General features: G+C 27.1%; 1 protein-coding gene across 3 annotated transcripts in view; it reads right to left on the reverse strand.

The window, feature by feature from the left end:
* The window catches only part of LOC122719603 (calcium/calmodulin-dependent protein kinase kinase 2), an 88,917-nt gene that overhangs the window by 60,156 nt on the left and 12,005 nt on the right, over positions 1 to 16,756 (reverse strand). For all 3 annotated transcript variants that reach the window (XR_006347650.1, XR_006347651.1, XM_043945552.1), the window contains exon 2: positions 7,687 to 8,251. Coding sequence is in view for 1 of the 3 variants with exons in the window: in XM_043945552.1 (XP_043801487.1) it covers positions 7,687 to 7,717 (31 nt within the window). In the remaining 2 variants the exon portion in view is untranslated. The remainder of the gene's footprint in view (positions 1 to 7,686; positions 8,252 to 16,756) is intronic.

Genomic DNA, 16,756 nt, shown 5'->3' on the forward strand with positions numbered 1-16,756 from the left:
AATTAAAAAAAGGATTAAACATGATTAATAATTAAATACAAAATAGCAAATATATAAGGTACGATCTTTTAATCGACGTTCGAATCAGATTCGTTTAAAATTTGATTCTTGTATAATTATCTTAAATCTTATTCAATGACAAGTCGAATGTATATTTTCGCAAAATTCATTAATTAATTAACTTGTTAAAAAATTTTCATGGATAGCGCTCTTCCTATCTCGAAGTGTAACCTGTTGCCCCGTTTCCGGTTATACCGCGCGAAATTTCGTTACTATCCTGATGCACTCGCCAGATGATAATTAAACGATAATTAATCTTCGTCAGAGGTGTATGATATATGTCGCATCCAGTTTTCGCATTTACCGTTATCAAGAATTTTGGCCAACTTTTTCATCAACTATCGAGATAGTCAGCTATCTGTGAAACATATTTTCTCGGGAAAATATTACGAATATTTTAACAAATAATATTTAAATGAATCTGGAAGCTATTATTCTTATGAACTGTATTTTAAAAAATGAAAAAGTCAATGAAACATTGATTTTATGGTAATATGTTGCTAAAAAATATTATCCTATATATATTTTATTGTATATACAAATTTTCATTAAAATCTGAATTTTATTAATTTAAATAAAATTTCTAATAAGATAGTGTATATGAGACTTTTTTAACCAACTATATACATAGAGAAAGTTTATCTAAATCGTAAAATAAAGATCTAAGCTATACATAGATGGATCCAAAGATAAAATAACTAAATTGATCAAAAAATCTGAATTAGCTTTTAAATTCTGTCTTTCTTTTACAAAATATTTCTAAAAGGCACTCAAGTGGTACTCTAGCAATAGCTATTAATGATCAAACATTCTATCTTGAAACAACGATTTCAATTAGTCGATTTGCTTCAAATACTCTTCTTTCTTCTTCGATATCAAAGTGAACATATATATATATATAATAATATTCAAACATTTTTCCTATTTTTTCCATCATATATACATGTCTAACTAAAAGTTTAAAAAATGACAATATTAATATTTAATATATTACTTCTTCAAACTTCAATGACAAAACCTCTAATCTATAGTCAAGTATTTAAAATCAAAGAAATAAATACGAAAAAAATCATTAATTTATCCAATTACTTAAACTCGTCCACAATTCAATGCCCGTATAATTCGAATCACGAATCGACTCGAAATATCGTTCGATCGTAAAAGAAAGAAAAGATTCAAGAGAAAAGATATGTTCAATCCCATCGGAAAAAATCGAAGGTAACGAGAAAAATCTAAAATCCACGGGACAAAATCCATCACGATTTTCCTTCAATTTCTCGATCTGGAGGATCGTACGATACGATCCTCCGCGTCTCTAGAGGAAAGAATCGAATGGGAAAACTGAATGAGCATCGCGACAAGCGTGTCGGGTCACTTCCAATTACTCCGGTATACGATTCCTAGGCACAAGTCAATTGTTAAATCGCCAAGGGACCACGAATCGCTTCGAGCCGGATCCGTGTTCGCATTATCTCGGTCATATCCTCTTTTCCGTCCATAACGGCTGACTCTCCGGCTACTCAACGACTGGAATCGTTCCAGTGACACATACACACACGTGTACACACACGCTCTTAGATATCGATCGCGATGACGAGGATGGAAAAATAATTGTCGAGATTCCAATCGCTCTACTTCGCGTAGATGTGCTCGAGACATTTCTCGAGTATATAGAACGAGCAAATAACAAATCCTAAATTCTATTGCGATGTTTATTTACTTCTGTTATTAAAATTGTGAGGGATAAATGAATAGAAATATTATTGGATAATTTGTTGTAATAAAAAAATTATTTTGCGTGTCATTATGTGATATGATAATATGTATGATAGAAATTATTTTATATATTATTGTATCTATCGTGATATTTAGAAACTAAATTAAATATATTAAGTTTCACATTATTTGATTTTACACGAGTACAAAGATTTGATGTTATGAAAATAAAATGTAGAATCTGATGTAAATAGATTTGTAATTATTATAGTATATTTTGTCCTATTATTTTATTAAAAAAAATAATAATTTGTTATAAATTTTGCAAAATTATTATAATACGATATTAAATTCTCGTTATAAATAATCAGAATATTTCTGTGATTTTTTTTATATAAGTTTAAATTTAGAAATCTTGTCGAAAAAATATGGGCTTTAACTTAATGAAGTATATAAAATATGACTAAATATGTATTTTCTGGAAATATCAACATTGAAGAGAAATATATTGAAAAATATGTAATGAAGTTCATCATTAAAAAAATAAACTGATTTCATTAATTTTATTATTTTATTCAATTAATAATATTTAATTTGATTCTTGAAGTTTGAAATTTTCTAATCTCTACATCTTAACTTATTTAAAATGTGAACTAAAGTATATAAAAGTGAATATTTCCAGAAAATTAATTTAATCAAGTAATAATTAAACTTCTGACTTAAATTACTTTCGTATTTTTTTTTCGCGATATAATCACAAAGTTAAAGACTTTGAAATAAATAAAATTAAAAAAATTCTTTTTTAAAAGGAATTATTCTATTTTTGAATTACTATTCTATCATATTTTATTATAAATTAATCTAAACCTGTGGAAATTTAAATAATTCTTTTTCCAACAAAGTAATTGTCCTCTTTTTAAATATTATAAAAGATATCATAAATCATAAAAAAGAATTATTCTTTTACGACAAATTCGACAATTATCAACTTTCAAATAAGTTATATACATGTAATTTATTATACAACAATATAGCAATTCAAATAGAGAAAATTTTTATAATTATTATCACTAACAATGCCTAAGAAATGATAATAAATAACAATTTTGTGACAATAACTGACTTGGAACATGTGTAAATCATGTTTTTTTTTTAAACTAAACTCTATTATCACTCTACACAAGGATTTTTATGAATCAAAAGCGAGCATTTGCGCGAGTATATATGCATATAACGTATATTACCTTGACACACTTCTGAAATTAAAGGGATGCATGTACGGATAACAAATACTTGGACTCCTTTATTATCTACGATACAGAATATTTTTGTAATTATACAAAGACAAGAGACGATTTGAATCCAAGATTTCATTGCTCATAGTTATTAGATCAATAAATGTAATGAAATCTCCTCCTTTTTCCTAGAATATTAAATTTAATTATTAAATATTACGTTAAAAAATATCGTGATAATTGCTGAATTGATTACTATCTATCTTGAATGCAATCAAATTACATTTAAGTATTATGAATATTACAATATTTCAAACAACGTATTCGTTTTAATAATTTTTTAATTTATTATGAATTAAAAAATCATACGAATGAAATATGAAAAAAGTATTTAATATTGGAGAAAAAGTACCGTAAAAATCGTTGAAAATATTAGTGATGAAAGGTAATATGAATATCATGATGTTTCAAATGACAATTATCGCGAATAATATAGAAAATATTAATAATACGTAATATTTTACCATTTTTAAAAAAAAGATGAAAATAATTTAGAAATTATTGAAAACATTTGAAAAGAAAATGAATTTTAAGATAATTTAAAATTACAATTATTAAAAATAATTTTTTATATCAATTTTTAAATTTTTATTACACAAATTTAAATGGAACGATAAATATCAGAAAAATTGTCGAAAATATAAATTCAACATTTAAAACAGAGAATTTAAATGTCAAAAACATTCAACGTTGATTTATGAAATTCAAAGAGGAATGAGTTTTATTAATAAATGAACACAGTGGACAATGTCATTAATGATAATATTTGTAGAAATATGAATAAGTGGTGTATATATCTTATAATAATCAATAGGAAAAATAACGTTCCATGTGAAATTTTATTATTATTCTTTGATGTTTTTTCACAAAGAAATTAAGAAAAGTAGAAAAATTTTGACTTAATCGCATATATTATCAATGATAACAATGATTAATGCTTATAAAAAGTTAATAGAATTTCCGTGGAAATTCTTTTGATTGAAAATGTTTTGTAGAAGGATTTTTTGTAGAAACTACATTCAATTATATTTGATGTGTAATATACATAGATATTCACAATTCTTTATATTAATCCTATGTAATATTGAATTTATTTGAATAAAAATTAAATTTATAATTCAAATAAACTTTCAGATATATAATGAATGAATTAATTATTATTTTAACTATCATTTGAATAAACAAGTAATACAAGTAAACAAAATTGAGAATATCTTCATAATTTTTGAAAGTTTAAAACATTAAAAAGAATTGAATGTAATGATAATAAAAATAAATCACTATAAAGGATATTATGAATTAAAAATAAAAATTCTGAATTTTTTCAATTAAATTTAAGTTGACATTTATATATTATATATTGACCATGTCCTATTTCTGCAGAAAATTATAGTAATGTTTCCAATATCCATTGCCAGACTTCTACTTAACGATCCTCTTTCTTACGAATTCTTTCTTATACCCTTATATCTATATATCTTTCTTATATACCCTTTTCTTTCTTATATTCTTTCGTATATATATATTTTAGAACTCTAACACTTTCGAAATTACAATTCTATAAATTGAAAACTTATTTACTTGAAATACCATTGCTTAAAATTTCCTTATATTTAATTGAAATATATCTTTGAGATGTTATTTCTTTATATAACTAAACTTCCAGAAGAAGAAAAAAAACCTTATATCACTCAAAGGAATAAAAAGTACGTATTTCTACTTATTCTATCTTCAAAAACTTTTCCCTATTTTCCTTAATGTTTTTGATTTGATTATTATCGAGAATTGGTATCAAGATGAGATAATATAAATGATAATATCGTCGACGATCGATTTTACGAGGAAATTCGATATAAACACAATACAAGGATAAATGGAGGGGTTGGAATCATCATCGATAGGGGTGTTTACGTGTCTACGGTGGGGTTTATCGCGCCGTTTATATCGAGGCCTGGCTGTGATCGACAGCCAAGTCCATTAATCAACGCAAACTCGATTAAGAGTCACGAAACGGTTCTCTTTCAACCCTCTGCGATCCTCTTGCACAATCGAAGCCCAAGGGTACGACACGTAAGGATGAAAACGAACGATCATGGCGCAGTGTAATTGAAATCTACAAAATTTGTCGAGGTCGTGTTTCGGGCTGATTCGAATTTATCGATGGAAATTAATTAAGGGATTAATTTCAGTCTAGCAATGGGGGAATGTTCACCAGGCTGCGTAAATATTTATAAAGCTGTTGAAACTTCGATTAATTAAATTAAACGAAGGAATTAAATATTTTATTTAAATATTTAAGTTGTATTTTATAAATACACGATGTAAAAGATACTATAAAAGAAATTCTGAATTAATTTATCGATTTTTATATATTTGCTTTAAAGTTGCGTAATTAGATGACCAATACTTTTTAATATTATTTAATTTTTTGATTTCAATAATTTCTCGATAATAAAATTCTATGTTCGAAATGTAAATCGAGGATAAAGTTTTTGAAGATATTTTTTAAAGAATACTTAAATATACAGATATTAATATGAAAAATTAAACGAAATAGATTGATAGTATTAAAAAAAAAAAATATTTAGAAAAAAGGTAATTACGTTAATGTTTGGCCTTGTACCAAATTGATTTCGATTTGAATTATTCATTGGTAATTATAATTAAAAAAAAAAAAAATGAAATCATATCCTGTTTATGAAATTATGAGAAAATATTGTTAATGAATGACTAGTTCTGCATTGATGAGTTTGCACACACTCCAACGTAATGAGATATAATTCAATTTGCAGAGAGTATTACTTCCCTACGTTGATTAGACGATATTAATTAATCTAAAGTTCAAAAGAAACTTATCTCTTAGATGTTCTTAACGAACTGTAATATCATTTCGATATTTTAAATACAATTTTGATGTAATACGAATATCAGAGAAATTTTGTTTTAACTAATATATTTCTTCAAAAATATCAAAAAACAATGTCTCTTCTCGAACTATAGTGATAAAATAAAGAAGTTTCTTAACAAGAAAAAGGTCAGAAAAAGTCAGAGGTTTATTTCTTAAACAACTTTTCCCACTCGAATTAAGGCGATGAAATAATGATAATTTTTCTAATGATGAGAAAATGAAATAAGAAACTTTCGTAACGAGAAAAAGAGACAATTAGATTCTTTTCGAATATTTCTATTACTAAATAAACACTTTATTAATGTGATAATAGAATAATTGTTAATTAAATAAAAAATTCGAAAAAAGTTTGAAAATTTGATTAGTTTAGAATATCTGTTGTTAAACAACTTTATAATAACAAACTAAATAAACTAGTATAATATAATCTCTTCTGAAACAATTAAAATAATAAATTACGATCCTTGTTTGGAATAATTATATTGATGAAATAATAAAAAAAAAATGAAAAAAAAAAATTGAAAAAAAATCATGATATGATTATTTTAAAATATATATATATATAAATACTAAACTTAATTAATGAAATTTATTTTATCTAATAGAAAAAACTTAAAAATCTGAAATCGATTGTCTTCGATTAATTAATAATAATGAATAATAATAAATAATCTCGAATAATTCCAGGATTAATTTCTTTGGTTCAAAATACAGCTGCACATAGTATATATATAGTTATAGTTATAATAAAGAACCGAAGTTGAGACAAAGATAAGGAAATAGCGGAACGTCCAAGTCGAAATTGCACCATCCAATCTTCGTATAATAGTCACGTTTCGTACTACGTCCTGCCAACGTTTCATAAACAATGAAATTCACCACGTAGTTTGACTGAATATTTGAATAACGAACGAGAGCATGTCAATAAGTTTGATGAGATAAACTGCGACATTCCCAGACAGGGAAACGTGACCACATTCCGGAAATCAATAAGCCGAAGAATAAGCTTAAGAATAACCTAAACAGAAGTAAACGCATAATCAAACCTTTCTAGTTTTGAATTAAAGAATTGGTATAAAGAAAGATGAATCACAACTGCATTTCTATGTTATGTTACACGTTACATTGCACGTTTTAATAATAATAAATAATCTCGAATAATTCCCAGGATTAATTTCTTTGATTCAAAATGCAGATAGCATTGTTAAATAAAGAATCGAGATCGAGACAAAGATAAGAAAATAGCGGCACGTTTTAGGATAATTTTATTCGTAGAGGATTTCAGAAAAATCTCAAACCTCTATTTTAATTAGTTTGGTTTTTTGTTTAAATTATTTGAAATTTCTTTTTAATATTAGAAAATGCCAGAAATAGATTACGAATCAATAAGTACTTACATATTGCAACGAATTATAATATTTCAATATCATTCAACTGTACTTTTCTTTCTGCAAATATTCCTACACTGTGACACTTCTTCAAAAAATAAAACATTCTAATTATAATATCTCGATATCATTCAACTGAAACTTTTCTAAAAAGTTTTATATTAACAACGACACTTGATCAAAAAATAAAACAAAAGTTTAATTATATAATTCTAATTATAAAATCCCAATTTCTACAATTGAAATACACTCCTTTCCTCCCTACAAATATTCCTACAACAAATCGATCAAAAAGAATAAAACAAGAATCATTACTCACCATCCATAGTCATGTTATCCCCTAGCTTCATTTCGATGCTCACTGTTCCGAATGGATCCACGCTGTTCCAGCCGACTTGTCTTCAATCGAGTCTTGCTAGATGGGAATACGAACTATTATTTCTCCGCAATGTCACTTTTTCCTTTCTCCCTCTTTCTCTCTTTCTCTCTTGCCCTTAATATAGATATCCAATTGCTAGGGATCCCTAGACGATCTCCTTTTTCCCCCAACGCGATTTCTTCGCGCTCGTTAGATGAGTGAGTGCCGTGTCGGCGATTACACGCCTGTCTCTTGCCATGGTTAACGTCGTTTCGCGGCAGAATAATCAAATTATCAAACGATTCGACGTTCCACCAGCCTGCTGACACACGGACCAATCGATAAATCGTTAGTTCTTCGAATCTTCGCCATGGACCATGATTCTTCCGCTTCCTGTGAGATCATCGTACTTGTCTAAAGGAAATCGAAATTTCTGATCGATAGACTCGGGTTGGAGCTCGGTTATCCTTCGGGCAAGGCCATTTATCATCGATGTTAGAGGGACTCGCGACTTCTCATCTTGGACCTGTGGACAGAAAAAAAAAAATGTTAGTATCATGAATAATTTTTTAACTGTATACGTATAAATAATGTCTTCGACACGTTATTCGAAGATTTGATCGAGTATTAACTTTTTTTTAATATTATAATTATCAATATATTATATAATCAGTTATTAGAAAGTATGCCTGGTATTCCAGAATATATGAAAATTTTCCTGAAGATATATGTTCCTTATGAACTTTCTAGCTGATTTTAATGGAGTATCTGAACTTTAGTAATTAACATGATAATGGTAATATATTTAAAAAAAAATATTTATATAGAGAACATCTATTTTCAAAACTTCTTCACGTTGTATCACAAGCGAAAGAGCTTTAGACTATTTGTCTAATAGGTTCCAACAAAAACCTTGAATCAAATATTTAAATTAATTATTCATAATAAAATAAAATAATAAATAAGTTTATTTTAAAAAAATTCTAAAATCTTATTAAAGAAACGCATTAAATAATTTATTATTTTAATACCTGATCCTTTCCAAACAAAATAACTTCTAATAAAGTTCTTGCTGATCGATCATTAATTAAAACAGAAATTTCAGAAATTTTATTTAAAAAAGAAACACCGAAATCAGTAAATACTAATCACTTTGAATAATCAATCGAACCCTTTAGAGGATTCGTTGAAAATTAATCTCGATCCATCGAGCGCGTATAGCATCGTTCTTTATTCATCTCTGGCCGACGAATATCCGGGAAACTGGGCCACAGAAACTCAATGGTCCTTCAATTCGGCCAAAGGACACGGCAATCCGTTGTGTTCCAAAGGGACTTAGTATACTTAATTCACAATGTTCACAATGACCTAAATATGTTTAGGTTTACGTCACACGTGACGCACATATGATTTCTAACACCTTCAACCGTGTGCATCGTGACGTACGTAATGTTGATTGACAAGGATCGATGTAGCTATTATTATTACACATCGTCTTTGATGCTTTTACGTCGAAACGAATGTTCATGGTAAAAATATTGGGATTTTAGATGCGGATAGTTAATGTGAAAAATTTAAGGAAAATGGTTATAAAGAATCTATAGAAATTCGAACTATTTGATTAGATATGATTACGTTGTAATTTTATGAAGTTTTGATATCGAAATTTTGAGTATCGATATTTTGAGAATGAGTTATACAAAAAGATAGAATACAGGAAGATTATAAAGTTTTTGACATATTAACACATAATTTTACATAATTCTTCATATTAAATAGAAAGTATCTTTGTTAATATAAACAAATTTTATATAATATTATCATAAGAATAAAAAAATCTATAAACTATCATTATAATGTTACACAAGTTTATTATAGTGGTATCTAAAAATAACATTGATTAAATCAATGTTACAAGAAAGAAACATAAATCCATTTTATTTTATATTAATTATTTAATAATTATTATATTATCTTGAAATTTGAAATAATATTTTTTCCTAAAAATCATCATTGCTTCATTTTTCATCGAATATTAAAAAATACTCTAATAGTAAAAAAAAAAAAAAAGAGAAAAGAATGTTAATAAAATTTTTAATATTCTATATATATTTAAATGAAAAAAAATCTATGAATGTATTGCATAAAACTGAAAAAACTTTTCTAAATCATAAAATAAACTCTTATAAACAAAGTATCTAACGTGCCCTACGCCCCGTTCAAAGGCTAAGTATTTATTATTTCCGGCTATAAATCTGTTCCCAGTAAGTGTTCCTGAGCACAAGATGACTAGAAATATAAATTTTTATTTTTATTTATTCCTTCATTTAACAAAGAGAATTTTAGTCAAACATTTACAAGACATAATTGAAAGAAATACATTTCGGAAGATTGAAAATTTTATATCATAAAGTTGAGAAATTAATGGAAGGTGAAATACAAAAACAGTTTGAAAAAATTCTTAATTTTTTAAAATATCATTATCGATTAATGTTTCAAATTATTCGATATTATTTTCGATATTATTTTTTATCTTTATCAGTAAATAACTTCAACTTATTATTAAAATAAAAATTATGTAAATTACTATATTATTGTTTGCTTTATCCCATAAAATATGGGAAAAGTATTTAGTTTACCGAAGTTTATTTGAAAATTTCTTTTTATTCCATTATGAAAATTAGATTAATCGAAATTTAAAAAATCGAAAGAAAATTCTAATATTTCGTGAAGAAAGAGTATTGCGTCTTTTCTCCTTTTTTAGAACGTCGTCTGTAAAGTGATAAATATGTTGAGTCCTTAGCAGACGGTAAAAATGTTATATGACTCCGCCTTTCAAAAATGGCACAGCAAAAGGGAACAGCGCGATATCGTATCACATAAAATTCATAGATACGTTGAAATTTATTCGATACTTGAAATTCTTGAACACATACTTCGTATCCTGACCTAATTCCATTTTCGAGATAATTCTCTTTTTTTTATTTTATTTTTTTGTATTTTGATAAAGAGAGCAATGAAACAATCTATGTCTTGAAGACAAAAGAAACGTAAAAACGTAAGATTTAAGACGCAAAAGATGTAATAAAATAAAAAAAAAATTACAAAGATAATAAGTATAACATTTAAAAAAATAAGAATAAAAAGAATAAGAGAAAATCGTGTAAGAAAAGTTCCATAGATTTTTCGTTAAATAATCACCAATTAAAACGAAATTCATTAAATTCTCGGTATAGGTTCAAAATGACCTATATTGGATCACGTTAATTAAGTCAATATTTATTTTTGATCGATCTCGATAATACAAATCATCATTCTCTGCCAATCCCTTCATAGAAATTAATCTGATCTTAAACTCTATGTAGAAAATTCTAATTTGAAACAAAAAATAAACTTCAATACAAATTTTTGTCATATTAATATTATATTTGACATACAAAATTTATAAAATAAATAAATGCATCTATTTAAAAACATACTTTGTAATTTATATTGTTTCATATTTAATAATAACTTTTACATAAGTAATTTTAAATCAAGTAACGGTATAAAATATCAATCATTCCTTATCCTGAATCATAATCTGTGATGCTAAGGTTTATTACTATGCATTCCTTTTTGTAAAGAAATTTACATTTATCTTGTTTTGTAGAAAAACTAAATGAACTCGAACAATCAAAAGTTTTTTATCTTTGACAAGATTCTTACAAAAACGCCTTACATAAGGAAACTTTGCATAAAGTCAAATATAACACACATAAAATTAAAACTTAAATATTGTATATTCTCATTAGAATTGCATTTTTAAAAAGAATAAAATAAAAATATATATAATCAAAACGAGACTCTATAATTGTAATATTAACATGAATAAAAATACTGAATTGTTGTAATAAATGAATTCGAATTACTTTAATAACAATATCCAGGTTCGTGCAATAGTCGTCAAAAGTTTGAAATATCGAGTCTCATATCGTGAGCAGAGAACGAATAAAAGTCAACAGGAAGAGTTATATTAGAATTCTTGTGTCGTTCATATTTAAGAGACTTCTAGAAAAACTAGTGCAAGTGGACAAAAACTTCCAGTTTGATAAAGTTTCGCGGGAGCTCAGTTCACGTTTTTACTCGGAATGCCATCCCTCAGGATTAAGTTTCGAGGTAAAATCACTCTACACAAGTTTAGCAGGCTGCATCAGCAGCGCCCTCTATCCGGTTCGACCATCTTGCATTATGTACCATCTGGTATTCCAACACACTTTTCGTATTCTGCAGACGTACCAAGCTGCTCGTAAATTCAGATCAGCTCCCGTTAAATAACCAAGAGACTTAAGATAGCTTCCTAAGTCGCGTTGCGTTTTGTGCGTCAAGAGATACCACATTTGATTGCGAGTGAGAGTTTGATGGCGCCAGGATCGCTGATAAAATGACCTACATCTAATCCTAGATCAACATGATTTGAGTATTTATTCGAAGGCTCGTCAAACGAATGAGTGAAAAGATATTTTGAAAAGTATTCGAAAATTTGTAAATTGTACAATAATTAAGAAAATTTGAAAGTTTTTATTACAGCAATAAGGAAATGTGTTATAATAATTGTTTCAATGGATATTTTTAAACACGATGATAATTTGGGGATTTATTCAATGATTTGTTGAATGATTATAGTAAATAGTGATTATTGATTAATTTTAATTGAGAGAATTTGTAATCTTAATTAAAATTTTAATCTTTACATCTGATAGTGATTTTGGAATTTATTCGAAGATTTTTTGAATATTATAATATAGTCTGAAATCTTGATTGTAGAGGGGATTTGAAAATAAAGAATAGGATTAAGTAAATTAAATTTTAGTTAAGAAAATTAAAAACTTTTGTAAAACGATAAAAGATGCAATAATAGTGAAAAATTGTAATTTAATACGAATAAAAAATACAAGAAATAAAATAAAAAAAATTAGGAATAGCGATTATGAACTTTAAATTGGATATTTTCCTTTCTAAATATTTACCATTCGTAAATATTTAATCCATAGAATCATATTTCAATATTTAATGTAATTTTTATTCTGTACCATATTCTGAATAATATGTATCTATTTATTTTCATCAAGATACTTTAATTCTAGATAGATTAACTCTAGTTAAAGATATGGAAAAAATTTTCTTTAAAATTTATATACGTGTTTAAATTTAAGAAGTTAATAAGATTTGCCATTGCTAATTCTGCACTCTCTTATGAGAAACAATATTAATATGGAACAAATAATAACGTATTCCAAATGTAATGTATTGGAAAATTCCTGCGTTCATCCAATATCAACTAATATTTTGAAACATATATAATATATTTTGAATTAATTAATTTTTGCAGTGAGCATATTAAAGTAAGCAAAATGATTATTACAGTTGATTTGAAAATTACACGTACATTATATTATCATAAAATGACACGATTATTTAAATATGTAAATGCATTTAATTTAAATAAAATTTTTAAATAAATTCCAATAAATGTGAATACTTTTCTATAGAAAAAAGGATTTCATAACGATACATTGTTTTAATTAATCTGCCTCAAAACACATGGTCCATTATATACAACTTTGAATCCATACGATTTCTTTTTCACAATCAACTAACGTAATTAAAAATTAGCTTTTCTTCATTGAAACATATACGAAGAAAAACATATACAAAGAAAGAATCAATCCATTATCGAAAGAACTACAGTATCTTTTGATATCCATTATTAGAAAAGAATGAAAGCGTTAATAATGCTTGTGTTCTTTCCATTCTTTTCATTTGCTATATTTTATATATTAATTAATCAACAATATTGCGTTGCTTATTTTCTTCGAAACTTCTTGGTAAATCAATTACATTCGTGCTATGAGAATATTTTTTTAAACTCTTATTGAAATTTTTATGTTTGTATTCTTTTAAATTGTAAATAAAATTTAGAAGGAAAATATGATGTTTCGTGCGAGCTTTTGTTTCTCACGAAGAAACTTCGCAAAGAAAGGAGAATTTTTTCCGATGCAATGTTTGATGTAATGTTCATGTTTTCTCATAAACGTTTCTCGAATTAAAAAAAAAAAATCCCCCACCATAGTTCCCACCAAAAAATTTCTCTTAACCCATTTTTCCAAGCCCCGCGAAACCCTCGAGAAACCAGAACTTTCTTTCGACTTGTGTCGTAAAACCCTTAAGGCCGTGCAAAGAATACGGTGAACCAAGGTGAAAGGGAAGAAAGAACCTCGGTTGAAATCACCGAGTCATCAAACGAGAGAAAGGGAGAAAAGAGAGGAAAGAAAAGAAAAATAAGAGAGAAAAATCGCGACGCATGTTGAACATGTTTGGGTTGAAAAGCCGTGGCCTTGAACGTTAACCATTCCTCGACCTCGTTACTATTTTCTTGGATTTCTATACGATATTCTCTACAGCGAAAAGGAATACCACACAGGTTGGATCAGATAAGAAAAGGTACGAACGGAGAACGAGTTGAACAGAGAAGGGAAGAAGAAATTACGAGGGACAAAGGGGAATGAAGCGAGCACTGAAAATAGTGGTGGAATGAAACGAATGCTAAATATAGGGAGGTTGAAGCAATCACAAAAAAAGAAGAATAGGATGAAAGAGACAAAGGGAGGGAATTTGGAAAAGGAAGGAAATTTGTGACATACGAAAGAGGGAAAAAGAAGGGGCGAGGCATGGGGATGTTATATACGAAGGACAGTCTTTGTTTTTAGGATGTGAGAAGATGAGTTTCCTCGGAATCTAGGCTGCTCGATTCGAAATTGCCTTTTTTTTTTTTTTCTTTTTTTTGCGATTTGGAAGAGCCAGCTGTGAGAAATATTCAATTAGGGATGGCGGTATGAAAGGAAGGATCGAAATCGTAAAAGGTTGGACGGTGATTTTCTTCTGAAATTTCTTTTTTATCGAATATACTGAAGAGAGGATTTCCTTATTTTATAACATAAAGTAAGATTCTGAGGATCAGATATCGAATTCGATCGTAATTATGAATTTGAAATTGACTTTTTTAGGATTAAATCAAACGGATGAAAGAAGTTGGTATACGAAAATGTTAGAAATTTATTTTTTTTCAGTTACAAACGATTTAGACTTTTCGTTAGAAACATTTATATATAGACGACTGATGCAATGCGGCATTCGTTATCTCTAATTTCTTCAACTTTTAACTTAATCGATAAGCAAAAAATATATATATATATAATTATGCATATATTATATATAATATGCAAAAAAAAAAAAATAGTGAAAATAATCTTAAAAATTTACCAAAGAAAAAAAGAAAGAAAAGAAATATTGTTATTTCAAAACTGTATCATCTATGACGGAAAGAAAACTTAAAAAATTTTAAATTTTATAACATCATCAATGATCGATTTCGTATAAACGAGCAATATGCTTTCCTAGGTAAGCAGGAGGAAAATACGAGGGGTAAACGATCGTTGTTTTGGCATGAAATCGCGCATGGCGCGCGAAAAGCACGAAGTGCATGGAAATTTATAGGCAAAAACTGAGGCGCACGCCACTTGACCGCGGGGACCGTTTATTTGAATATCTTTCGTCGCGAAGACGAGCGGTGAAGCGATATCCATTCGAGGGATTTTCATGAATTTTAAAACTGTTTAGCAGCGGAAAACGTGTCGGTGATATCATAGGTAATCGTGCCACCAGCCAAACCGGATTGGCAAGAAATCATCTTTTCCTGTTTTCCTCGGTGTTTCCAGTAATCAAATATTAAACTCGTTAAAACAAGTTTTTCGTTGTAATTTTTCTTAGCTGGAAAAATCGCGATTTTTCCAGCTAAGAAACCGTGAAAATGGAATACGATCTCGACTGGGAAATTACATTTTATGCATAGAAAAAGAATTGGAAAATTTATTTTGAGAATGGTGTTTGAATGAAGTAGTAAAAGAAATGAGAAAGTTGTTTTACAGAGAAATCTAAGTATTTACTTTTTTTTTTGTATTATACGTATAATGAAGGAATAATTTTAAGGATAAAAATTTGTTTTAATTATTACATTTTATAGATAGATATATTTGTTTATAGATTTATTTATTTCAGTTGTATTTTATTAAACAATTTTTATTCATCGATTCTATTATTGAATAAACTTATATCTTAGAATTTCCTGTTATAGTCCTGTCCAAACATTTTAGCAACTAATATTGGAATTCTATTATTCTATTATTATATTTTCTTTACTATCATACAAATAAATTAAGTCACATGTACATATCCTTATAATAATTCGTGTATCATGAAAATATATATATTTAAGTATAATAATTATGAGAAAAGATGTTCTGCTATCTGAAAATTTCTTTAATGGAGCAATCATACCTTTCTTGGAAATTCTTATATCAATATATTACTTTTACCATTATATTCTTGCTCTTTGTTTCCATTTTTCACATCTCAACTAATTTAAGAAATTGTAATATTGGTAAACAGAGTGTAATATATCGAAAGTGTTAATATTCGTGAGACAAATTTGGGGACACTCTAAATATTTAATATAGAGGTTAAAATGAACAGAAAAGTTAATATATGTAGAAGAATAAGATTTATTGATTAAGTTATAACCAATTGAAACTTGTATTAAATAAAGTGAGATAGAAATAGAATGAGACAGCATTATCTTCATTGTGCTATCATCTTATTATAAACAAAATTGGAATTTTTCCAATTGGATAAAGGTGAAATATAGATAGAATGTTAAATGTAAATTTAATAAACAAATCTCAATCAAAATTTTTATATGCTAATTTTTATACTTGACCTCTAGATCTTTCAAAGATGTTCCACGAATATATATTGTATATGAATTTTTATCGTATAAACTACAGAATTGTTCAAAAATTTTGGAAAAATTTAATAAACAAATCTCAATCAAAATTTTTATATGCTAATTTTTATACTTGATCTCTAGAATCGATCTTTCAAAGATGTTCCACAAATATGTGTATGAATTTTTGTCGTATAAATATAAGAATTG

This window comes from Apis laboriosa, unplaced genomic scaffold (genome assembly GCF_014066325.1).
Source record: "Apis laboriosa isolate Shangri-la unplaced genomic scaffold, ASM1406632v1 scaffold85_cov150, whole genome shotgun sequence".
NCBI classification, from domain to species: domain Eukaryota; kingdom Metazoa; phylum Arthropoda; class Insecta; order Hymenoptera; family Apidae; genus Apis; species Apis laboriosa.